Source organism: Pantherophis guttatus, chromosome 9, assembly GCF_059756535.1.
Source record: "Pantherophis guttatus breed Tessera chromosome 9, ASM5975653v1, whole genome shotgun sequence".
Lineage (NCBI taxonomy): Eukaryota > Metazoa > Chordata > Lepidosauria > Squamata > Colubridae > Pantherophis > Pantherophis guttatus.
Window position 1 is genome coordinate 28567785 of NC_142071.1, and position 27272 is coordinate 28595056.

Genomic DNA, 27272 nt, shown 5'->3' on the forward strand with positions numbered 1-27272 from the left:
TATTTCAAGAATATTTCGAATCCTTCTCCAAGCAAAAGCTTTGATCTTGCTGTAGCATTAAAGGGACCAGATTTTGGCCTTTGTGAGCCAAACTTTTTTAAAACATACTGTGTTTCCCCAAAAATAAGACCAGGTCTTATATTAATTTTTGCTCCAAAAGACGCATTAAGGCTTATTTTCTGGTTAGGTCTTATTTTGGGGGAAAAACGGTACTAAATGCATCCATCTGGTTGACAATCTTAACTGGGGCTTATGTTGGGAGGTAGGGCTTATATTAAGAACATCCTGAAAAACCATGCTAGGACTTATTTTGTGGTTAGGTCTTATTTTGGGGGAAATACGGTACTAAATGCATCCATCTGGTTGACAATCTTAACTGGGGCTTATTTTGGGGGGTAGGGCTTATATTACGAGCATCCTGAAAAATCATGCTAGGACTTATTTTCTGGTTGGGTCTTATTTTGGGGGGAATATGGTACTAAATGCACCCATCTGGCTGACAATCTTAACTGGGGCTTATTTGGGGGGTAGGGCTTATATTAAGAACATCCTGAAAAACATGCTAGGACTTATTTTCTGGTTAGGTCTTATTTTGGGGAAAATACGGTACTAAATGCATTCATCTGGTTGACAATCTTAACTGGGACTTATTTTGGTGGGTAGGGCGTATATTACGAGCATTCTGAAAAATCATGCTAGGACTTATTTTCTGGTTGGGTCCTATTTTTGGGGAAACAGGGTATTTTCAGTCATTTCGGATCCTAGAAAACACTGGTATATCACTGAACAGATTTTTTGAAAACCTCTTTTTTTTAACCTCGAGTATGGAATTTATTTTTAAAAGAAAAAGCATGTATTAACCTTATTGACCTTGAAAAATGAAAGATAGCTACTGTTTCCCTGTTTCCCCAAAAATAAGACATCCCCTGATAATAAGCCACATCAGGCTTTTAAAAATAAGTCCTCCCCGAAAATATTTAAACACATGCGCAACCAGTCCCAGCCATTTCCTCTGGTTAGGGTTAGGGAGACAGAGCTGGAAATCAGGTAAGACGGCAAGAGGAGTCCCGTCTTGCTCCATGTGCCCCAAAATAATAAGATCTCCCCTAAAATAAGGCCAAGCGCTTATTTCGGGGTTCAAAAAATATAAGACAGGGTCTTATTTTCAGGGAAACACAGTAGTTTTAGTGCTTTGACCAGCAAATCTTAAGAGCTTAAATCATCTTCCTCAAACCTTTAGAACTTGCTAGGTACAATTTATTTACTTATTCAATTTATTGGTCACCCAGGGCAACTCTGGGCAGCTACAATCACATGTAACTGTCTCCTTTCACTCAACATTTCAGCTGATAGTGAAAGGCCTTTTTGATGCTGATTTTGGGTTTTGATGGTCCTGTATTTTACAGAGATCAGTGCACTTGTATTTACACACTTAGAATAAGTGTGCATAGAACACTGTCTTCATTTTATTTCTTTATATTTGGCTGAGGAGGGGGAAGCTGAAGAAACCATCTATTATTATTCCAGTTAAGGATAAGGTAAAGATTCCCCTCGCACATGCAACCTTCTAACCATCTCCTTCACTCTTCCGTTGAGAATCAGTGAGACGTTCAACACCATCAAAGCGGACACTAGCCAGAGCATTGAAAAGTTCAAAGAATTGGTGCAAGATCGGGAGATGAGGAGAGATCTGGCCCAAGACTTAAAGGTAAAGGCAAAGGTTCCCCTCGCACATATGTGCTAGTCGTTCCTGACTCTAGGGGGTGGTGCTCATCTCCGTTTCAAAGCCGAAGAGCCAGCGCTGTCCGAAGACGTCTCCGTGGTCATGTGGCTGGCATGACTCAATGCCAAAGGCGCACGGAACGCTGTTCCCTTCCCACCAAAGGTGGTCCCTATTTTTCTACTTGCATTTTTTACGTGCTTTTGAACTGCTAGGTTGACAGAAGCTGGGACAAGTAACGGGAGCTCACCCCATTACGCAGCACTAGGGATTCGAACCGCTGAACTGCCGACCTTTCGATCGACAAGCTCAGCATCTTAGCCACTGAGCCACCGCATCTCTTGAGCTACCACATCCCTCGGTTATGGATACACATCGCTTAATAAGCTATAGCTTTTGGGAAGGCGAACATTTGCAAAGCTGGGCCATTAGAAATCAAGAAGTTAATGGGAAATTGGATTGAATTGTACTCCTTCCCTGAATAGTGGCTTTGTTTTTCATCGTCTCTGAAGAAAATCTGATTCCCACAGATACAATCAGTGGCAAAATAATGACTATTTATCCATTCTGCAAACACTCTAGGGAACGAAGTTCTTCCTAGCCTTTATCTCCTGACAGTTTGCCAAAACATGCTTGCAAGGTATATTCTGGAGAAAGTGACTGGTACACACAAATTCCTGAGAGGAGTGACATTTTGACAAAGGAAGAATTCGAACCGACGTCTCTGTTTACCCTGTGACTGCCTTTTTGTTTCGGCGGGAAAATATATATTTATATGGGTAATCCTCAACTACATTCATACAGGGAGTCCGTTTAGTGACTGTTTGAAGTTACAACAGCACTGAAAAAAATGATTTATGACCATTTTTTCACACTTACGACCTTCACAGCATCCCCATGGCCCCGTGATCCAAATCCAGCCACTTGGAAACTGACTTCTATTTATGACGGTTGCCGTGCCCCAAAGTCACATGATCCCGTTTTGTGACCTTCTAAGAAATAGAGGCAATGGGGAAGCCAGAGTCACTTAACAATTAATTCTTATTAATTCAGGAGTCAGCAACCTGCGGCTCTGGAGCCGGATGTGGCTCTTTCAACCCTCTGCTGCGGCTCCCTGTCACTCAAAACATGTGTCACAACTGCCAATGTGCGAGACACTCACCGACACGCAATTTATTGAGCTTTTCAACCCCCGGTAGGTTGCAGACCCCCGTACTAATTTAACAACTGCAGTGATCCACTTAGCAAATGTGGCAAGAAAATGTGGCAAGAAAAGTTGTGAAAGCTGTTAAAATTCATTTTTTAAAAAAATTTGATTTATATGTCGCCCTTCTCCGAAGACTCAGGGCGGCTTACAATGTGCTAAGCAATAGCCTTCATCCTTTTGTATATTTATACAAAGTCAGCTTATTGCCCCCACAAACTGGGTCCTCATTTCACCTACCTTAGAAAGGATGGAAGGCTGAGTCAACCTTGAGCCTTGGCGAGATTCGAACCCTGCAGTAATTGCAGGCAGCTGGTCTTAATAACCAGCTTAATAACAGGGTGCCTTAAACCCCTGTACTACCAAGGCTCTTTAACAGCTCTCTCGCTTAGCAACAAGAATTTTGGACATAGGTGGAGCATTATCCGTCCGGTATTTCCAACGCAGCTTTCCAACCCACACACAAATACACACAGAGAGGCATCCTTTGCTGGTTGCAATGATTAAATATGTAGAACAATCAGATTAGAAAGGAAGATGGACCAATACAATAATTGAGGCTAGATAAGAACAAGTGTAAGTTCATCACATCTGGACGGACACCTACACGTACACCTAATTATCTACCCATCGCACCATTTCCTTGGGAATCGAGCAACATTATGCGAAGTACGTAAACCAAGTAAGAAATGATAAAGGCCAGAAATGAGGGCATGAGAAGAGGAAAAAAAAATTTGGCCAAATCTGGTTAATGCCAACATCTCCCCAAATACATGTACACATCTGAACTAGACTGCGTTGTTTCTCGATGTCATATAATATACATGGGTATGTGCATAATTTTGTATTTATTTATTTCATTTGTCATGTTTATGTAGTCAACCCTTTGAGAGCTGCATGCAACGAAATTTCATTTTAATGCATGCCAATTAGTGTACATTCAAAGCAGGGGTGAAATCCAGCAGGTTCTGACAGGTTCTGGAGAACCGGTAGCGGAAATTTTGAGTAGTTTGGAGAACTGGCAAATACCACCTCTGGCTGGCCCCAGAGTGGGGTGGGAATGGAGATTTTGCAATATCCTTCCCCCAGAAGTGGGGAGGGAATGGTGATTTTGCAATATCCTTCCCCCTGGAGTGGGGTGGGAATGGGGATTTTGCAATATCCTTCCCCTGCCATGCCCACCAAGCCACGCCCACCAAGCCACGCCCACAGAACCGGTAGTAAAAAAAATTGGATTTCACCACTGATTCAAAGTGACAATAAAAGTTATTCTAAGTTCTAATCATTCACTAAACTAGCCCAACTTTTCTAGCTGTACAAACCTTCCTTGCTTCCATCACATTCATAATTTCAGGTCAAGGACAGGCAAACTTCTAGGGAATTGACTCTTCTGGCAATCCAAGGTAGCAAAAAAAAAAGGGGGGCATATTTAGGTAGACCTATCTCAGTGTCGCCGGACGGAAATATTTTGTTCCTCCTTGCGTTTGGGGATGAGTAGGAATTGTGGGATTTTGCTGGACACGTGCAACTCTTTGATCCCTGGAACCCAAATTGTACTGGTTATCCTGAATTGTCGTAAATCTCAGCGTGAGTTGCACAGTTGATATTAGCCTTAGAGCAGTTGCCAAGACCAATAGTAGGTGTAGCGGTGGATTGGTGCTTTCTCCTTCCTTCCTTCCTTCCTTCCTTCCTTCCTTCCTTCCTTCCTTCCTTCCTTCCTTCCTTCCTTCCCTCCCCCTCCCTCCCTTATCTCTCCTTCCTTCCCTCCCTCCCTTCCTCCCTTCTTTCTTCCTTCCATCCCTCCCTCCCTCCCTCTCTCCCTTCCTTATCATTCTTTCCTTTCCTTCCTTCCCTCCCTCCCTGCCTTCTGCCTTCCTTCCTTTCCTTGCTCCCTCTCTCCCTTCCTTCCTTCCTTCCCACCCTTCCTCCCTTCTTTCTTCCTTCCATCCCTCCCTCCTTCCCTCCCTCTCTCCCTTCCTTATCTCTCCTTCTTTCCTTCCTTCCCTCCCTCCCTGCCTTCTTCCTTCCTTTCCTCTCTCCCTCTCTCCCTCCCTTCCTTCCACCAATATTCAGTTGATATATTTTTCTGCTTTAAAATCCATGAACCTAACCAAACACTGAGCCAGGTCTGTCCAGTCTCTTCTTGAGAGTGATGGAGCCCCCACAACTTCTGAAGGCAAGTCATTCCACTGCTTTATTGTTCTCACTGTCAGGACATTTCTTCTTAATTCAAGGTTGGTTCTCTACCTAATTCATTCCCACCCGTTGCTTCTTGACCTGCCTTCAGGTGCTTTGGAGAATAGGTTGACCTCCTCTTCTTTGTGGCAGCCCCTTAAATATTAAAATAACAGAGTTGGAAGAGAACTTTGAGGTCTTCTAATCAAATCCCCTGCTTAAGCAGAAGATCCTATTCCATTTTACAGAAGTTGCTGCTAAGTCTCTTCTCCAAAGTCCACACTGAGCATCCACAACTTCTGGAGGCAAGTTGTTTCACTGGTTAATTGTTCTCAATGTCAGGAAATTTCTCCTTAATTCCAGGTTGCGTCTCTCCTTGATCAATTTCCATCCGTCACTATGTCTGAAGTGGTGTAGGGTTTCCTGCCTGGGCAGGGGGTTGGACTAGAAGACCTCCAAGGTCCCTTCCAACTCTGTTATTCTCTTCTCTTCTCTTCTCTTCTCTTCTCTTCTCTTCTCTTCTCTTCTCTTCTCTTCTCTTCTCTTCTCTTCTCTTCTCTTCTCTTCTCTTCTCTTCTCTTCTCTTCTCTTCTCTTCTCTCTTCTTATCCTGCCTTCTGGTGCTTTGGAGAATAGCTTGACTCGCTCGTCTTTTTTTTTTTTTAATTTGATTTATATGCCGCCCTTCTCCGGAGACTCAGGGCGGCTTACAATGCGTTAAGCAATAGCCTTCATCCTTTTGTATATTTATACAAAGTCAGCTTATTGCCCCCACAAACTGGGTCCTCATTTCACCTACCTTAAAAAGGATGGAAGGCTGAGTCAACCTTGAGCCTTGGAGAGATTCGAACCAGCAGTAAATTGCAGGCAGCTGTGTTAATAACAGGGTACGTAGACCACTGTACTATCAAGGCTCTTGTCTTTGCAACAATCCCTCAAATATTGAAACCCTGCTATCATGTCAGTAGTGGCCCCTGCTGCTCTTGAAACCTTGGCACGCCCAAAAGGTGAGGCACACCTGTGCACCTTGTGAAAGGCAACAAGACCAGTAGCATGGCAGAAGCTGCCTTCTCATTCTCTTATCTATAAGGCATGGTCCAATCTACCACAAGTTTATAATTGCACGGTGTATATTTGTGGCGAAAACAGGCTACAGAGGTGATTTCTATATTCAGTGCTTGGTGTGTGATTCTCGGGCTCGGTTGCCCCATTGTGCAGAGCAGCAAAGGAGGGGGGGGAAATCCTGGTAAAGCAGCATTTTACTATGCCACCACATCTTCTCTCTTCTTTTCCAGTTTTCTTTTCACATAGTGCTGCTTGATGAAGCTGTCCTGCAGATTTTGTCGGTATGTTGATAGTATTTCGCTCTGAGAACTTCTGGCTGTAGGCAACTGATGGACATTATAAGGTAAAGGTTCCCCTTGCACATATGTGCTAGTCGTTCCCGATTCTAGGGGGTGGTGCTCATCTCTGTTTCAAAGCCAAAGAGCCAGCACTGTCCGAAGATGTCTCCGTGGTCATGTGGCTGGCATGACTCAATGCCAAAGGCCTTGAGTCCCAACAACTTGGTGGGAAGTTGTTACCTTCCCACCAAAGGTGGTCCCTGTTTTTCTACTTGCATTTTTTTTACGTGCTTTCGAACTGCTAGGTTGGCAGAAGCTGGGACAAGTAACGGGAGCTCACCCCATTATGCGGCACTAGGGATTTGAACCACTGAACTGCCAACATTTCAATAAACAAGCTCGGTGTCTTAGCCACTGAGCCACCACGTCCCATGAATGACATTATACAAATGGCTAAATAAACAGCACCTCTTCGGCTCACCTGGTTTGGAAAGAGGAATTTGGGGTAGATCCACAAATCTATCTCTTGGTGGACCATGTAGGTGGTAAGGAGAGAAGGAGGACATGGAGTTGACCCACACAGAAGAATGCAGAAAGATCTCCTTCAGCTTTCCCTAAGGATGTCTCTGGAGCTTCCAAGGTTCATGGATTCTCATGCCAGCTTGGAATGCTGGGAGTTGTAGTCCCTCAACCAAAGCTGCTTTTTCAAGAGGCAACTGAACTTTTTCTTTGTTTTTTCCTTGAAGGTGTTGCACTTCTAATCCAAGAAGGCTTCTTGAGTTCTGACTGAACATCTCAGACACTCACTTCCAGATGGTCAGTCTCTTTCGTCCAGCTTGCTTCTCATAGAACCAAGTTGGATGTAGCTAGCAGATTGTAAAATGGATGAACACTTGTCCACATCCTTCTGATATCTACTGAAGCCAAAGACATTCTTGGATATGTAGATCTCTTAGACCTAAAAAGGGTTCCTTCCCAAAATTACACAGTATGTCAACCAAACAAGAATTCTGTTCTTCTGGATTTGAGTAAAATGCTGCCTTCTCTTCAAACTAACACTGAGATTTGATTTCCTAAGAGAATTATTGTCGGGTGTCCAAGTAATAGACCCATAGCAAGCAAAACTCTGAGGCAGGTAGATTCCTCAAAGAATAGCTTTATTGGATAGATCATATTGGCACAGATCTGGTGAAAACTGACGGGAATCTTCAGAGTCAGTTTTCACTTAATTAAAAGTAAAAGTTTGTCACTTTCTCAAAACAATCAGTCACACTGTCCAATCACGGCTCTGTCTGGTTGCCTGGTGACATCACTCCTCCTTCCTCTGACCAGGTGTGAGAATGTCCTTGGTTCTCAAGAGAAAGTATTTTGTTTTGGCTACAAAATCCCAGCTATCTCAAATCCCCCCTCCCAGGGGTGAAATGCTACTGGTTCACTCCGGTTTGGGCAAACCTGTAGTGATAAAAACTACCGGTTTGGTCAAACCGGTAGTAAAAAAAAAGCTACTGGTTCGGGCAAACCGGTAGTTTAAAAAAGCTACCGGTTCAGGCAAACCGGTATTTCCAATGATCAGTTGTGCCGCACAGTTTGGCTTTGCTAGAAAGCAGGAAATCCTGCTTTCTAGCGAAGCTAAATCGCGCGGCACAGCTGATCCCTCCCCCCTCGCTCTCCTACTTACCTTCCCAAGCCTCCTTTTGGCGCCTACTGTGTATGCACACACGCAGCATGTGTTTGGTGTGTGCTGCACATACGTACGCAGTGCATGTTTGGCACACAGTGTGCATCTGCGGCCAACGAACCAGTAGCAAACCGGTTCGGATTTCACTACTGCCCCCTCCCTATCCCTCAGCTCCCGTGTGGCAGCACTGAAGCTTCTAAAATAGCTTTGGCCAGGTCAGTTTCAGGGTTGGATCATTATGTATCCTGTGGGATCCAGCGATGCTCCCAAAGGCATGTTTTCCCCTAACAGCAGCAGCTGTAAAATTCTACCTCGATTTCTTCCTTACCTTCTTCATAGAATGAGCATAGCCCAATGCCGAGTGCCATGTCTAGTCTTGCCCAGCTTCAGGCTGTCAGGTGCCTACAGCAGGATACATCGATGTGCTCTGGAAGGAGTCTTTGTTATTTGCAAGTCTCCAGGATTCACGAAAGCCAATGCCAGCGGCTTCTGGAGTTCATTAGAGGCCAACCTGATGGATCTCCTTTGAGCCAAAGCAACCGATGCAAGAGAAGATTTGTAGCTTAGGGTTGCACTGTGGGATCCTTGGTGCTCTCTGAGCTTGGTTGTTTTCTTGCAGATGTTTCATGACCCAACTAAGTAACACAATCAGTGTTAGAAGCGAGTGGGGTTTGAAGAGAGGAGGAGGAGGAGGAGGAGGAGGAGGAGGAGGAGGAGGAGGAGGAGGAGGAGAAGGATATCTATGGTGTCTTGGTGCTCTCTGAGCTTGGTTGTTTTCTTGCAGATGTTTCATGACCCAACTAGGTCACATCATCAGTGCTAGAAGGGAGAGGGGTGTGGGAGGAGGAGGAGAAGGAGAAGGACATCTATGGGGTCCTTGGTGCTCTCTGAGCTTGGTTGTTTTCCTGCAGATGTTTCATGACCCAACTAGGTCACATCATCAGTGCTAGAAGGGAGGGGAGTTTGCTCTCTACACCAGAGGTCTCCAACCTTGGCAACTTTAAGCCTGGAGGACTTCAACTCCCAGAATTCCCCAGCCAGCAAGTTCTCCAAGCTTAAAGTTGCCAAGATTGGAGACACCTGCTGTACACCATTCCCCCCCACCCACAAAAAAAAAGAAAAGACAATCAAAAAGCTAAAAAGGAAACAAAAGGACCAAAGCATCTCCTCGGCATGAATCAACATCCCTATAAGCATAAATTAAGACTAAGATTCATAACTCGGTATCAGGTATTAGCTCAGAGGGCACAAAGGACCCCATCGATCTGAAGCAAGACTAAAAGTAGGGGCTGAGAGCACGTATGTATGCAGTTCACCAAAAGAGAAAGGAGAAAAGGAATCTATTCCATGCACAATGCCAGTTATAAAGGAAGGCAAGTCAACTTTTGCTGAAATGGGGAAATACGCCTAACTATCAAGCTAGGATGATCATCTGGTCCAGGGGTCAGCAACCTGCGGCTCTGGAGCCTCATGTGGCTCTTTCATCCCTCTGCTGTGGCTCCCTGTTGCTGGTCGGCTCCACAATTGATAGGGCTTTTGATTAGGACAGGTGGAGGAAAAAGATGCCACGCTAGGAGGAGACTCTATGGTGGAGGAACTGGACTTCTGGTCAGCAGAGGAAAAAGGACGCTGCACTAGGAGGAGACTGATGTGGGAACCAGACTTCCAGTCAGCTCCAGAATTGAATGAGAGCTTCCAGTTAGGACCTTTGTGGCTCTTTGAGTGTTTAAGGTTGCCGACCTCGGATCTGGTCAAATCTGCCCGTCTTCTAGCTGTGGACACCAGCTTCTGCCAGATATTTTGCAGCTGTTGTTAGGAATCAAAATGGACCCATATCCCCAGGGAAATTCTGGCTGCCCAACCAGCCCAATCTGACGTCTCCAAATGAAGTCCCATTGGCTTCCATGGATTTAATCCCTTCTAAACATACTTCAGCTTGCCACTTTGATAGGGCTGGAATTTCAACAGTGAAACCTCATCTTGCTCAATGGTTGAGACCACAATTTTTTTGGGGAGAGGGTTTCATCCCTCTTGGAAGAGAGCCAGGGTTCGATGTGGCTTTCTTTGGGGCCGACCTCTTTCCAACACGAGAAGAGACACGAGGTCGAAAGGACGTCTCTTGGGGAGAGGGCTCCCGATATATCCAACCGAACTGGATCCACCACAATTCCAGGCGCGAGGCAGGAGATGTTTGGGAGGAGAGCCGAGTCCCAGCAAGCTGTTGAGAGAGGCGCTGGCTTCCTCCCCTCCCTCGGAGAGCTGGCAACAACCAGCCATGAGTCAATTTTACACAGCCTTGGCAAGAGCTCTGCGACTTCGCCTGGGGACTTTTCCCTGAAGTGGAGAAAATGTGCCCCGATTCTGGATGGAATTTGTGGGGTTTGTCAAGCAAGTATTGTTGTTTGCTGCTCAGGAGCAAACAGCAAACTTAACCATAAATCCATCAGGGAACGTTGAGCGAAAAGGCTGGTACCATGATTGATGAAATTTGTTTGCTGCCCATCTCACCACCAAGTGACTCGTGGGATCCATCAAACTCTCATCAGGAGTTTGGGAGAGTGGGGCTCCTCTCTGAAGCACCCAAGAACCCATTCACTTTTCAATTTTGTAAAGTAGACGTTCCTGAGTTGGCATAGTATTGGTCAATACTATGCCACTTCCTAACAACTAATTCCCACAACACTGTCAAATAATTTACTAAGACTGTATTACTATTATTCTTCTCTTCCTTACTAGTATCTATCTCTTCCCACTTACTCTATTACTATAACCTTGTTGCTTGTATCTTTCAGTTATATTGTTTTTTATTTGTTTCCTAGTATGATTTGATAGCTTATTAGTAACCTTGACTATCACTAAGTGTTGTATCTTTTTATTCTTGATGAATGTATTTTATTCTCCTTATGTACACTGAGAGCATATGCACCAAAGACAAGTTCCTTGTGTGTCCAATCACACTTGTCTAATAAAGAATTCTATTCTATTCTATACTCTATTCTAGTCTACTCTACTCTATTCTCTATTCTCTATTCTACTCTACTCTACTCTATTTTCTATAGAGTCTACTCTACTCTATTTTCTATAGAGTCTACTCTACTCTATTCTCTATTCTATTCTCTATTCTATTCTCTACTCTACTCTACTCTACTCTACTCTACTCTACTCTACTCTACTCTACTCTACTCTACTCTACTCTACTCTACTCTACTCTACTCTACTCTACTCTACTCACTAGCTAAACCCAAATCCTGCAGCAGTTCTTCATATGTTTTGGTCTCCAGGACTTAGTTGCTCTTCTCTGTACTTTTTCTGAAGTCTCAACATCCTTTTTGTAACGTTGTGACCAAAACTGGATGTGGCATTCCAGATGTGGCCTTACCAAAGCTTTATAAACCGGTACTAATACTTCACATGATTTTGATTCTATGCCTCTGTTTATACAACCAAGGATTGCATTCGCTTTTTTGGTGGCAGCTGCACAACTGGTATGTAGAAGGAAAGATGTACATATAGAAGGAAAGATGAGTTTATTGATTTATTCTCACATTTGGTATATTGCTTTAGCCATTATAAATTGTCTGTGGGGATCACGATATGCAAAAAGTCTGTTTGGGAATGGACAGAAGGTCCTAAGTGAAGGTTTGGTACCGTCAATGAGCCGGTATCTCCATCCTTGTCTCTTCTGTGTCTGGTCCTTCTTCATCGCTTCCTCCTCCTCTTCCTCCTTCTCCCCTTTCTGATGCCCAGTCCCACTCCCTATTGTCTTCTTTCCAGGATGTCTCCTCATTTGATATTCAAATCTTCACCCTCCCGTAAACCTCCACCTCAATGGACTTCTTCTTCATGAAGAGCTGGCCCCGTATGGAAATTTTACGCTTGTCTGGCTCAGAGCTCCGTTATGGAAATCAGCTGCTTTATGCAAATGTTCTACAGACCAGGATTACCATAGCAACCGACTGCTCCGTAATTGGCATAAAGATCCCAGCTGGGATGTGCTACCCAAGCCTTGTTAGATGGTTTGTTTTGGGTATGTGTACATTGGGAAGAGCACGCAGAGTCCATGTGTATTTGGTGGCCCTTTAGCTTATGCACAGATCTCATATTGGCCCAACAAATCATAGTTAAATAAACCTTGGATTAATGTTACTAGGCACCTGATCATTGTGATCCGATCAGCAGGTTACCACAAGGCAGTGGTGAAATCCCATTTTTTTTTACTATCGGTTCTGTGGGCGTGGCTTGGTGGGCATGGTGTTGCTTGGTGGATGTGGCAGGGGAAGGATAATGCAAAATCCCCATTCCCTCCCCACTCCTGGGGAAAGGATATTACAAAATCTCAATTCCCACCCCACTCTGGGGCCAGCCAGAGATGGCATTTGCCAGTTCTCTGAACTATTTAAAATTTCCACTACCGGTTCTCTGAACTACTCAAAATTTCCACTACCGGTTCTCTGAACTACTCAAAATTTCCGCTACCGGTTCTCTGAACTACTTAAAATTTCCACTATCGGTTCTCTGAACTACTCAAAATTTCCGCTACCGGTTCTCTGAACTAATTAAATTTTCCACTACCGGTTTTCCGAACTACTCAAAATTTCCACTACCGGTTCTCCGAACTACTCAAAATCTCCGCTACCGGTTCTCCGAACTACTCAAAATTTCCGCTACCGGTTCTCCGAACTACTCAAAATTTCCACTACCGGTTCTCTAGAACCTGTCAGAACCTTCTGGATTTCACCCCTGCCACAAGGTATAAAAATCCCATCTTGGAGTATATCTGACTTTAGATAATATAGGTGTCAGCGTTCCAGAAAAAACCCCCAACTCCAAGTAAAAACTCTGAAGCAAGCATTTTTCAAAGTTCTATTTACTAGAATAGGTAAACTGGCACATCTGGGAAAACCTGAATCTGAGAGGTCCGGGTTTTCCCTCAGTAAATCAAAACCCCCAAAACCATCCCCTTTCTCCCCGCCCCAATCACCATCCGTCCCGTCTTGAGATCTCACTCCGACCACTCCTTCTCCAGATGCTGGATCACCTTGACCTTGACCGACAGGAAGAATGCTATTATGTCTAAAGACAACCCCTTTACTAAATCCCCCCTCCTACTTTCCCACACATGAGAAGGTGGCAGAATGGAAGCTTCCGGCCTAATATGGCTTCCGAAGCTGACAATAGGATTATATATGAGATGATTTATAGACAAAAGTCAGAATTGGAGTTTATCTTGAGCATTGCTGATTTCAGTTGGTAGATTTAGAGAAGTGCGTGGATGTGCAAGAGGTAAGGGAAACGAAAGCCTAAATATTTTGGACGCTTGATACTTTGGACTTCTGACACAGTCACTCCAGGAAAGAGTGATTGGAAAAGATTGGGACACTTGGAAAAATAAACACAATGGAAACAGAGGTCAACAAAAGACGAGGTAGCTGAAATTCCAAAGCAAGAGCTTTCAAGAATTCATGGAACCAGTTAAGCCGTGAGAGACAATCTGGAAGAAATGAGGTCCAGGGAGGATCAGAGAAAATGGGACAACAGAACGACCACCAAAATCTAGAGACGGTGGGCACCTGAACTGGGGTTCTTCTGCATGTAAAGAACTGACACGACAGGTGACATGATAGCAGTGTTCCAACATCTCAGGGGCTCCCACAAAGAAGAGGGAGTCAAGCGATTCTCCAAAGCACCTGAGGTCAGGACAAGAAGCAACGGATGGAAACTAATCAAGGAGAGAAGCAACTTAGAACTAAGGAGACATTTCCTGAACAATTAACCAGTTTTAATTTAATCCAGAAGTTGTGAATGCTCCAACACTGGATGTTTCTAAGAAGATGTTGGATAACCATTTGTCTGAAGTAGTGTAGGGTTTCCTGCCTGAGCAGGGGGTTGGACTAGAAGCCCTCCAAGGTCCCTTCCAACTCTGTTATTCTATTCTATTCTATTCTATTCTATTCTATTCTATTCTATTCTATTCTATTCTATTCTATTCTATTCTAGTCTAGTCTAGTCTAGTCTAGTCTAGTCTAGTCTAGTCTAGTCTAGTCTAGTCTATTCCATTCCATTCCATTCCATTCCATTCCATTCCATTCCATTCCATTCTCCTCTTTATTTGAGGAGTACAGTATGACTTCTCCAAAAGTGAGCTAGCACTCATCACTGTCTTGGCTCATCTGGTCCAGTGGGAACACAGAAATGATCATCCCCAGAAGTTTGTTTGTCTGTTTTGTTTGTTTTATTAGATTTATATACCGCCCTACTCCCGAAGGACTCAGGGCGGCGAACAGGCACAAAATAAAATACATAGATACAAAAGTTAAAAGACATAATTTAAAACCAGATTAAATAATTTAGCCCGAGACAATTAAAAATCCCAATAATTTAAAACAGATTAAAATTTTGATTTAAAAGAATTTTTTTTAATTGAAAAAGTTTTACAAATACCAATTTTTCCCCATTTCCCCCCCATCCCTCCCTAACCCCCCCAAACCTTCCCCTCTTCCCATGACTTCCCCAAGGTGAAATCCATCCACATTATATTATATCATACTTTACCACCCCTCTATTCTCCCCCCTGTGCACTATACATTTCTACATAACAATAAGCTATTTTGCCCCCTATATACTATACATTTCTACACAACATTCAGCTAAAAGCTATCTGATACTTCCCAGTTTGATATTTATTCTGCACATAATCTATCCATTTCTTCCACTCCCATGCATAAGTCTCCTGAGTCCGGTCTTTTAAATATGCTGATATCTTCACCATTTCTGCAAAACTGGCCACCTTCAAAGTCCATTCTTGAATTGTAGGCATATCATCCCTTTTCCAATATTGACCAATCAGTAACCTAGCTGCTGTCACCATATACAATATCAATTTTGTTTCACCCACTGAAAAATCCTTAACTATACCCAGTAAAAACAATTCATTTCATTTATTCGAATTTCTATACCGCCCTTGAGGATTGAATTGAAAATTGAATTTTTTTCTTCAAGACATGTCTTAAAGATTTAAAAGAATTTTAAAACAGGGGAGAAAATTAGGCAAGGCCGGCTTGCTGGAATAGGATAAGTTCCATCTTTTCCTTTGTGGCAGCTGAGAAAAAGTCACTCTGCTTTTGCTCAGGGTCATACAGGTGACGAATTGAAGAAGGCATTTCATTCCAAAGACTTTGACAGGAACGAGCAGATTCCCGGAGATGGTGGGGGGCCTGAACTTCCTAGTGAAATTGTCTTCTGCTTGAAAGCCTTCCCTTGTTTCTCTAACGCTGCTTCCATTTCTTTCCCCTCCTCGTGACAGCCAACGCCTCAAGGAAGAAAAAGAAATCCCAAGAGCAGAAGGATCTACATTTACCAACAAAACAGCAGAGAAGAGGTAAACAAGTCCTGAGCGTCACACTGGAAGGGAAAACATGCAACGGCCTTCCTCAGCTGTGGAAAACACGAGGCTGGCAGAAGGATCCTAGTTTTGCGCTTTCCCTAATATGTCCATTTCCTACATGCAAAGAACCGGGTGTCGAACTGCGGGCGAGGGAACAAACACTGTTGTTTTCCCACCTGCACGGTGAAATGGTCCAGATCTCACCTGTGCAAACTAGCCCCAAACCCAGAGGTGGAATTCAAATTTTTTTTTTACTACTGGTTCTGTGGGCGTGGCTTGGTAGGCATGGCAGGGGAAGGATACTGCAAAATCTCCATTCCCTCCCCACTCCAGGGGAAGGATGCTGCAAAATCCCCATTCCCACCCCATTCCAGGGGAAGGATATTGCAAAATCCCCATTCCCTCCCCACTCCAAGGGAAGGATACTGCAAAATCCCCATTCCCACCCCACTCCAGGGGGAAGGATACTGCAAAATCCCCATTCCCTCCCCACTCCAGGGGAAGGATACTGCAAAATCCCCATTCCCACCCCATTCCAGGGGAAGGATATTGCAAAATTCCCATTCCCACCCCGCTCCAGGGGAAGGATACTGCAAAATCCCCATTCCCTCCCCACTCCAGGGGAAGGATACTGCAAAATCCCCATTCCCTCCCCACTCCAGGGGAAGGATACTGCAAAATCCCCATTCCCTCCCCACTCCTGGCAGAAGGATACTGCAAAATCCCCATTCCCACCCCACTCCAGGGGAATGATACTGCAAAATCTCCATTCCCTCCCCACTCCAGGGGAAGGATACTGCAAAATCCCCATTCCCACCCCGCTCCAGGGGGAAGGATACTGCAAAATCCCCATTCCCACCCCACTCCTGGGCCCAGTCAGAGGTGGTATTTGCTGGTTCTCCGAACTACTCAAAATTTCCGCTACCGGTTCTCCAGAACCTGTCAGAACCTGCTGAATAGCACCCCTGCCCCCCAAAACCCCTTGCTTCCTTTATAAGCGAGATTTGACACAGGGTGTGTGGATTTCATCCATCTGAGCGCAGCGGGGTTGCCCAAATGTATTGCAGAAGATCCTGGAACGGTTCCCCGTTTGTCCGGTGGAAGAGAGGGCGGGGGAATGAGAGAAGCATGCTTCCCCATGGCCTACAGCCATTCAGTTACGGACAGGTGTGCTGGAGCTGCCTTCCCCTCTTCCACAGTATTCTTTTCTTTTCTTTTTTTAAAAAAGGCCTTGCCTCACTCCCATCCTCCCCTTCAACCGCACCCCGTTTCCAAAGGGAAGTCTGTGTATCTGGGCTGTTGCAATCAAGGGAGATAGAGAGAGACCTACTGCTCGCCACAAATAAACAAAGATACGGGTCTACTACCCTGCCTACTCATCCTGGCACCTCAAGAAGGTAGGGAGGAGTTCCATCTGCCAGAGGTTGGTTTGGTTTTTTGTCTTTTTTTTTTGGAAAAAGAAATCCATTAAAACAAATCAATTGAAAAGAAGAGAGAGGAGGTCAAAGGCTCCTTCGATGCCTGCCTTCCGTTGGAAAGAAGTTTTGGCCGCTTCTTCCAAATCCATAGTGAGCTTTTGATGGACTGGTGGGAGTTGGTTCTTTCCCCCCCATTTTCCCAGGCCTGTGGATTTGGGCTGAACCCTTTTGCAGGCAGACAAAGAAACAGCAGGCTGCAGAAACCCTGAAGGTATCAGCTGCCTTCCCTCCCTCTCGCTGGCATGGGGGTGGGGGAGCACAGGGAATTCTCTCCTGGCACCCCCCTCCTCCACAGAAGGTCTTTGGAAGATTGCAAGGAGAGCTGAATTATTCTTCATGGGATTTTATGGCGTTCCAGGTTTCACTCAGGATGTTGTCCAACCAGGAGAGAACAAGCTGGATCAACCATTGAGTAGCCAAAGGAGACCATGGCAGGTGGCCAGTGGAGGGGGAGAGATAAGGCACAGTAATCGGAGGGGGCAATGAAGATGTCTTTTGACTACAATACAGTAAAGGACAAAAAAAAGGACAAAAAGCCAATGCAATCCTAAAGTGCATTAACAGAGGGTTACAATCAAGATCAAGGGAAGTACTAATACCACTCTATAAAGCCTTAGTAAGACCACACCTAGAGTACTGCATCCAGTTTTGGTCACCACACTATAAAAAAGATGTTGAGACTCTAGAAAGAGTGCAGAGAAGAGCAACCAGGATGATGAGGGGACTGGAGACTAAAACATATGAGGAACGGTTGCAGAAACTGGGCATGGCTAGTCTAGTGAAGAGAAGGACCAGGGGAGGCATGATAACAGCCTTCCAATATTTGAGGGGCTGCCACAGAGAGGAGGGGGTCAAGCTATTTTCCAAGGCACCTGAAGGCCAGACAAGGAATAATGGATGGAAACTGACCAAGGAGAGATTCAACTTGGAAATAAGGAGGAATTTTCTGATAATGAGAACAATCAACCGATGGAACCGAAGTTGCCTTTGAAAGTTGTGGGAGCTTCATCCCTGGAAGCTTTCAAGAAGAGATTGGACTGCCATCTGTCAGAAATGGTGTAGGATCTCCTGCTTGGGTTGGGGGTTGGACTAGATGACTTACAAATTCCCTTCCAACTCTGTCAATCTGTCTCTGTCTCTAGATTGAGCCAAGGGTTAACCAGATTTGGACTCGGTCTCTGGGCCCAAAAGTAGACTGTGTTCTCCAACTTGGAATCTCATAGGCAGGCAGAGGGAAATCATCTCTCCAGCTGAAGTCTCATGAGAAGGGAAGAATAAGACACTTGTTGAGTCAATCCTAAAGATCTAAGATCTCGATCTTGTAATAGAACCAGTTCTGACAGTTCAGATCTTGTGGCTCTGGACTCACAACCTTGATGACATCTTAAGGCCTCTAAAGTTGGAGAAGGTAATGAAGGTAGTAGGTTGAGAGTCAAAAGATCCCCCCCAAAGACAAAAGGGTGGAGGAACATCAAATTTCAAGGAAGGATGACCTCGTCAGGAGCTTCTTCGGAGTAGTTCTACATCCTACTTCTTGACCATTTGAGGATGAACTTCCTTCCTTTAAAGGTTTTCTCCCAACATCAACCCCAACTCTGCCTTGTGTTCCCCAAACCCTGAACCTTGCAGCTGATTTTCTAGTTGACCATTGCCATCTAGATGCACATGGGCATCCCAATCAACTGTAGGCCAACACGATTTTGCTATTGAAATTTTGTTACGAAAAAAGTGAAATGTAGTTCCATTTTAAAAAATAAATTAAGGGCAAGGATGGGAAGGGGAAGATGCTCCAGGAAGCTTCCCACTTTACCTTCAAATTTTTTTAGGGGTCTATTGGAGTAAAGAGCCTTGGTGGTGCAGCAGATTAAAGTGCTATTAAGTAGCACCAGCTGCCTGCAATTACTGCGAGTTCAAATCTCACCAGGCTCAAGGTTGACTCAGCCTGCCATCCTTTTGAGGTAGGTAAAATGAGGACCCGGATTGTGGGGGAAATAAGCTGACTTTGTATAAAAAAGAACACTGCTTGGGACGGGGGGGAGGGGCGAAAGCCCTACTAAGCAGGTATATACAAAAGTATGAAGGCTATTGCTTAACGCATTGTAAGCCGCCCTGAGTCTCCGGGGAAGGGTGGCATATAAATCTAACAGATAGATAGATAGATAGATAGATAGATAGATAGATAGATAGATAGATAGATAGATAGATAAATAAACAAATAAAAAGATGGGAGAGAGGAACTGTTGACTTCCATTCCTTTCCCCAATTTTAACCCATTGAACACAGGCTGAATTATTCAACCATGCCTTTTTCTAGTGGCATCACTGGACCCTCCTTGGACAAAACAGATGATTAGGGGGCTGGGGGCTAACACATACGAAGAATGGTTGCTGGAATTGGATATGTCTAGTTTAATGAACTAGGTGGCTCAGTGGCTAAGACGCTGAGCTTATTGATCGAAAGGTCGGCAGTTCAGCGGTTCGAATCCCCAGTGCTGCATAACGGGGTGAGCTCCCGTGACTTGTCCCAGCTTCTGCCAACCTAGCAGTTTGAAAGCAGGTAAAAAATGCAAGTAGAAAAATAGGGACCACCTTTGGTGGGAAGGGAACAGCGTTCCGTGCGCCTTTGGCGTTGAGTCATGCTGGCCACATGACCACTTTACTTTGGAAACTCGTAGCTGGAAGTGTAGCACCAATCCAGAATCCCTCTCTTGGCCACACCGACTTGGCTAATCTCGAAGTTGCAGGGACTGTGTGTGCCAAAGTTGTTGTAACCGCTGTTGCTCATGCACATTCCTGCTGAGCCTTGGGACATCGCCTTCTCATATCACTGTTGAAGTTCTCATCTCTCAGGAAAACACATTCTTCCCACTTTAAGCCACATTCAAGTCCTCCAATGAGCATGAGATAATTGGCGTGGAAGCTACAGTTCTTAAGTTCCCACAGTGTTTTTAATGAGTGGCAACCTGGGCTATTGTGGAATATTAAGCTATATTTTGTGGAATGCCCTTTGAGACGTCTCTGTATTGGTTGCCCCAGGAAAGTCCTACATCTAGGAGCTTCCAAGCCAATCTTTTATCCCAGGGGCCTCCAACCTTGGCAACTTTATGACTTGTGGACTTCAACTCCCAGGATTCCCCAGCCAGATTTGCTTCCCTGCCTGGGGAATGCTGGGAGTTGAAGTCCAGAAGTTACCAAGGTTGGAGACCAAGATGGGAGATCCTTTAGACCAAGGATGATTTTTCTCCAACCACCAAAGAGAGCTCTTCCACAAACATGCTGGCAAGACGTGATGGGAATTGTAGTCAAATTTAGCAATCAACATTAAACACCAATGCTTCCATTTTTCTCTTATCAGAGCTAATGAAACATTTATTTGATTTTTAATGTAGATTTAGGTACTTTCAAGTCTACTCTTCAGGGAGAATGGTTTTGAGTACCCGAATACAAAGTTTTATTGATACAGGTAGTCCTCGACTTACGACCACAATTGAGCCCAAAATTTCTGCTGCTAAGTGAGACATTTGTAAAATTGAGTTTAACGACTTTACTGGCCACGGTTGTTAAGTTAGTGATGTGGTTGTTAAGTGAATCTGATTTCCTCGTGGACTTTGCTTGTCAGAAGGTTGCAAAAGTGGATCACATGACCCCTGGGACTTTGAAACCATCATAAGTAAGAGTCAGTTGCTAAATGTCTATGGAGATTCTCAATCATCTAGGTCGTGGTTGTCCCAAAAGTGCTTTTTTCGAGAGGTAGCTGGACTTTCTTGGTTTTTCTTTGAAGATGTTTCACTTCTCTTCCAAGAAGCTTCTTCAGCTCTGACTGGATGATGAGTCAGAAGAGCCAGAAACTACTTGGATGAGAAGCGAAACCAGGGTTGAAATGCTCCCAGTTCAGACCGGATCACCCGATCCAGTAGCGATGGCGGCAGGTGGTTCAGAGAACCGGTAGCAAAAATCCCTGCGCCCCCCACCCCCCACCATGCTCAGCTGAGTCACACGATCATCAGAGGCTTTTTTTTTTACTTTTAAAAGCATTTTTTCTACAACCTCTTTCGACGAAAAAATGCTTTTAAAAGTAAAAAAAAAAAAAAAACCTCTGATGATCAGGCGGCTCAGCTGGGATCCTCAGAGGCTTTTCAAAGCATTTTTTTCTGCAACCTCTTGGCCGAAGAGGTGGTAAAAAAATTGCTTTGAAAAGTCTCTGTTGATCCCAGCTGAGTTGCCTGATCGGCAGAGAGGCTTTTCAAAGCATTAGAAAAAATGCTTTGAAAAGTTAAAAAAAAAAAGAAGTTGGCCACGCCCACCCAGTCACATTACCCCCCCCCCACACACAAGCCACGCCCACAGAACCGGTAGTAACACATTTTACATTTCACCCCTGCGATTTTTTAAAAAGCCTCTCTGTCGATCCCAGCTGAGTTGCCTGATCAGCAGAGAGGCTTTTCAAAGCATTAGAAAAAATGCTTTGAAAAGTTAAAAAAAAAAAGAAGTTGGCCACGCCCACCCAGTCACATTACTTCTCCCACCAAGCCACGCCCACAGAACCGGTAGTAACACATTTTACATTTCACCCCTGAGTGAAATGTCTTCAAAGAAAAACCCAAAGTCTTGAAAAGAAGCACCTTTGGGAGAGAATCAGCTGTTAAGCATGTGAATTTTCATCACATGGCCATGGGGAAGCTCCAATAGTTGTAGGTGTGAAAAAACGGTTGTAAGTCCCTTTTTCCAGGGCTGTTGTAACTTTGCATGGTCACTAACTCAACTGTTGTAACTCCAGGACTACTATATTTGAAAGAGCGTGCTATGGTCACCGTTAAAGTCAAACCCAAACATCAGTGCTTGGAAGTGCAGTCACATGAATGGAGATGGCCAGAGGATGCCTCATTTTGCAAAACAAAATCCTTAAATTAATTAGGGGCTGATAACAACAACGTTCAAATTCTAGATGTTAAAAGATTTGGCCTTTAAGCTCTTTCGGAGGTATCATTTATTCATTCTGGAGGAAATTACTCTAATAATTCCTTTGAACTACACAACCACAAGCGTTTTTTCTCTCCTTCCTGTTACCAGGAGCGTAAGATGGACTAATTTATGCTTTATTAACACAGTTTACACATGTGTCAGGATAATCTCGTCTTTCCCAGATTGCTGATAATTAAGATGGCAACAACGCAAAGGCCAAAAATCACCGTGAAGAAAGCAAATTCGGCAGAAGGACTTTTTGAATCGTTCTGCCTCTAAGATAAATTTTCGACCTTTACGGAGAACTTCAGTAGACTAGCCCTGACGTATCATACTTCAGGGCTGTGATCACTTCACAGCCAGAAGTATGAAGCAATGAGACAGTCGCATCAATTCGTCATTAACCAGAGATTTCTCGTTGGCTGCAGCGCCATCTTAAAAGTGCTCAGCAAAGCTGTAGTAGACCAGACACCAATGTCACAAGCGAGCGGCAAACACCCACCGACTCCTTCTCTATAACCTCTTTCTTTGTGAAGTCCTTGATGCTCTCTGAGCTTGCTTGTTTCCTTGTAGACGTCTCATCACCCAACTTGGTAACATCATCAGTGTTCCTTAGTTAGGGAATGAGATATCTGCAACCAAGCTCAGAGAGCATCAAGGACTCCATAGTTCAACCTCGATCTATCAAGATTCTCTTCTATTAGTAAATTCTTGTTTTTTTGGGTCACCAAAGCCATAACCATCCTAGTAAATTTAAGAGGATGAAGAAACAGTAAAAAAAAAGTGGCTTCCTAGAATGGAAATTTGTTTCTAGTTTCCCAAACCTGGAGACAAAGCATGAGAATCTGAGGATGGGCTTCAATCTCCAGCCAGGAGCTTCCTCTCGGAACATGGGCTGTTGTTGGAAGGCATGAAAAGACACCAGAAAAGGTGAGGAGAACTGTTTCCTTACCAGGATCTCGGTGACTGCCGTCATTCCTCATTTCTGTGGAATCCGCCACATCACCGTTCATTTTCATTTCTGAAAAGGGAACACAAGCCAATGTTAATGACCTGACACAATCCAATCCCATGTCTTCCAGTCCAACGGAATAAGCAACGGAGTATCATTAGAATAATCTGTCTTCAGACTTTCAAATTTCTAATACCTACCTAAGCAACCTCTAGAATATTCATAAAGTCATAAACTCTCCTCGTGTTTATGCTCCTCTCTTCTCTCCTCCTACTCTCATTGAGCTTTGAGCTTTCCTCCATCCTCAGTCTCCCAGGTTCAGGGCAGGGAGATGACCAAAAAAAAAAAAAAAAGAAGAAGAAGAAAACGAGGAGACATTTCCCGAATTTGTTGGGGGGAGACAAAAACAGCTCCAGAATTGACTTTGGTTTCTTACAGATTAACCGAGTTGGAAGGGACCTTGTAGGTTATCTAGTCCAATCCCCTGCTCAAGCAGGAGACCCTACCCCATTTCTGACAGATGGCAATCCAATCCTTTCTTGAAAGCTTCCAGTGATGAAGCTCCCACAACTTCTGAAGGCAACTTCTGTTCCACTGGTTGCTTGTTCTCACTGTCAGAAAATTTCTCCTTATTTCTAGGTTGAATCTCTCCTTGATCAGTTTCCATCCATTATTCCTTGTCTGGCCTTCAGGTGCCTTGGAGAATAGCTCGACCCACTCCTCTCTGTGGCAGCCCCTCAAATATTGGAAGAGTGCTATTCTGTCTCCCCTGGTCCTTCTCTTCTCTTCATGTCTTTTATGTTTTTGATCATATGCTGGTGGTCACTACTGGTAGATATTGACTTTTTGGCTACTCTATAGACACCTGTAGGGATGCGGTGGCTCAGTGGCTAAGATGCTGAGTTTGTCAATCAAAAGGTTGGCAGTTCAGCGGTTCGAATCCCTAGCGCCACGTAATGGGGTGAACTCCCGTTACTTGTCCCAGCTTCTGCCAACCTAGCAGTTCGAAAGCACATACAAAATGCAAGTAGAAAAATAGGGACCATCTTTGCTGGGAAGGGAACAGCGTTCCGTGTGCCTTTGGCATTGCGTCATGCCGGCCACATGACCACGGAGACGTCTTCGGACAGCACTGGCTCTTTGGCTTTGAAACGGAGATGAGCACTGCCCCCTAGAGTCAGGAACGACTAGCACATATGTGCGAGGGGAACCTTTACCTTTACTTATAGACACCTGTCTATAAACCAACCACAAGTCCTACAACCAAAGTATAAACTCTTTGCTACCAAACTGGATAGAAACATCACAAAATACAAAATTCGCGTAGTCCCTGACTTAGGATCGCAATTGAGCCCAAAATTTATGTTGCTAAATTGAGAAAATTTGTTAAGTCAGTTTTGCCCCATTTTAACGACTTTTCTCACCACATTTGTTAAGGGAGACCCTGCAGTTTTTAAATTAGCAGCAGAGTTGGGAAGTGAATATGGTTTCCTCCATGAACTTTGCTTGTCAGAAGGTTGCCAAAGGGGATTGAGTAACTCAGGAACATGGCAATCGTCATAAATGTGAGTCAGTTATCAAGCATTCGAATGTCAATCAGGTGACCATGGGGATGTTGCAACGGTCGTAAGTGTGAAAAATGGTCATAAGTCCAGGGGTGGGTTCTACTTACCTTTACTACTGGTTCACAATGGGAGCGCGTGTGATCACTTGCTTTGCTCATGCACGCACTTCTGTGCATGCACAGATTGTCCATTATGACATCTAGATGGGTGGGCGGAGTCTCCCGCCACTTTTACTACCGGTTCGCAAGAACCGGACAAAACCGGGAGCAACCCACCACTGCCCAAGTCCCTTTTTTCAATGTTGCTGTAACTTCGAATGGTCACTAAACAAACTATTGTAAGTTGTGGACTACCTGTCCAAATAGAAGTAGAACAACTGTGGCAAAAGAAAGCAAAAATAGAAGTACCGATAGCAATAAGCGCCTTGGGTACAATCCCAAAACATTTGTCGGCATTGACCAAATCCCCACCAGTCAATTGCAAAAGGCAGCTTTACTTGGAACAGCTGACATCCTGGGACAAGCCTTTGAATGCCATCAAAGTACAGCACCTGCCTATCCCAGGTTCTTGGGAAGGACTCGGTAGGTGGACAAAAATGACACAACCAGACTGAACATCTGGCTGACTGTGCAACGATTCTTAATTTGCATAAACGTCTATTAGTTGATCCCTCTTTTTTTTTGTTTCAAAGAGAGAGAGAAAGTAAACACAGAAGGGCAATTTGCATCGCTGAGTGACACACTTTTTTCTTTTGATAGCAAAACGCTCTGTTTGCGTTATCTGTGGTTTGGCCAGGTGAGGTTTCCTTTGAAAAAAGACAAGGCTACCAGTTAAGCCAAGTTCCACAACACACAATTGTTCTTTTTTTCAGCAGGCTGAAGAAGGAAATGGTACAGCTTCTGCGCCTTACGGGCTCAAATCACACAGTGGAACCAGCAATAGTGAAAGATAATGCAAGAGTTTAGGGGTGGAACAAAAGATGCCCAGAGATGCTCCAAAGAAATACAGGTAGCCTTTGACTTGTGTGACCATTCATTGAGCAACTGTTTGAAGTAAATAATAATAATAACATCTGCTTGGTCCTGCCCTGGAGAACTGGGAACAAACCACCAAGTTTACGATTTTTTTTTAATTTGATTTATATGCCACCCTTCTCCGGAGACTCAGGGCAGCTTACAATGTGCTCAGCAATAGCCTTCATCCTTTTGTATATTTATACAAAGTCAGCTTATTGCCCCCACAACTGGGTCCTCAATTTACCTACCTTAGAAAGGATGGAAGGCTGAGTCAACCTTGAGCCTTGGCGAGATTCGAACCTGCAGTAATTGCAGGCAGCTGGTTTTAATAACCAGCTTAATAACAGGGTGCCTTAGACCACTGTACTACCAAGGCTCTTTTCATGTTGGATTGGCTTTATCACAAATGTTAAACAATTTTAAACAAACTTGCCAAAGGGGGAAACTCTGCTTTAAGATGGTGGGCCTTAGGGACAGGACAGTGGTGAAATCCAAATTTTTTTACTATGGGTTCTGTGGGCGTGGCTTGGTGGGCGTGGTGTGGCTTGGTGGGCATGGCTTGGTGGGCATGGCAGGGGAAGGATATTGCAAAATCTCCATTCCCACCCCACACCAGGGGAAGGACACTGCAAAATCCCCATTCCCTCCCCACTCCTGGGGGAAGGATATTGCAAAATCTCCATTCCCACCCTACTCTGGGGCCAGCCAGAGGTGGTATTTGCCAGTTCTTGGAACTACTCAAAATTTCCGCTACCGGTTTTCTGAACTACTCAAAATTTCCGCTACCAGTTCTCTGAACTACTCAAAATTTCTGCTACCTGTTCTCCGAACTACTCAAAATTTCCACTACCGGTTCTCTGAACTACTCAAAATTTCTGCTACCGGTTCTCCGAATTACTCAAAATTTCCGCTACCGGTTCTCCAGAACGTGTCAGAACCTGCTGGATTTTACCCCTGGGACAGGATAACATTTTCAGTCTAAAAAAATTATGTTAAGAGTCCTGGGATTGGTCCCAAAATTCCAATAAACTGCTATTCTTAATCCCAAAACAAGACTTGGCTGGGATATTTTCAGACTATCCTGGTTTGTAGAAGCAGATTGGCGCTGGGTCAACTCACAAGGCCATCCTATTTGCCTATTTCTCAGTAGGGTTTAGGTTACTTGGGAATTCTACTTTTTAGGGCCCTGGGTAGAAAGTGGATTGAAACTTCTCCTGCATAGGTGGAGCTGCACCCGAATGAAACAGTACCATAAGAACCTACTGCATTGAAAGAAAACACCCCATGCATGATCAGAGATTGTGGATCCACCAAGACATGAGCTTTCTGAGGTGAACGGAACAAACAGTGCTCAACCCAACTCCGCCTTGGCGCACGTTTCCATCCCTTGCCATCTGCCGTGGCACGGAGGGGCAACCTTTTGTTTTGGAGTGCCCCATCCCGATCGAATGCCAATCCCGATAGAACCCCAGCTTGGAACAGCTAAGTTCTAAGAACACCTGTTCCCAGTTTTCTTCGATTCTTGGCTCCGGCACAAAGAAACCGAACGGAGATTCCAGATGAGGCTGCTCGGAGCAATTGCCAACTTGCCAGTTATAATTAAATTGGATTTAACATCAAACGGGCTGGTTACGGGAACAGAATCTCGTCACAGGTAGCATCAGCAGCTAACCGCCTTGTGAATTCCTTGGGTGAGTACACCTTCAGGCTCGCAACCGAGCACATGATTGGCAATGTCATGTAGGAAATGTGTTTGGCACGAGGTTGTCTCTCTAGAAGGGTGCCTTCTTCACATTT

At 44.5% G+C, this 27272-nt stretch overlaps 1 protein-coding gene across 1 annotated transcript in view; it reads right to left on the bottom strand.

The window, feature by feature from the left end:
- POU2F3 (POU class 2 homeobox 3) overlaps positions 1–27272 on the bottom strand; it is an 84492-nt gene that overhangs the window by 47283 nt on the left and 9937 nt on the right. The window contains exon 2 of the mRNA XM_087875702.1: positions 22895–22963. Coding sequence (XP_087731828.1) covers positions 22895–22963 — 69 coding nt within the window. The remainder of the gene's footprint in view (positions 1–22894; positions 22964–27272) is intronic.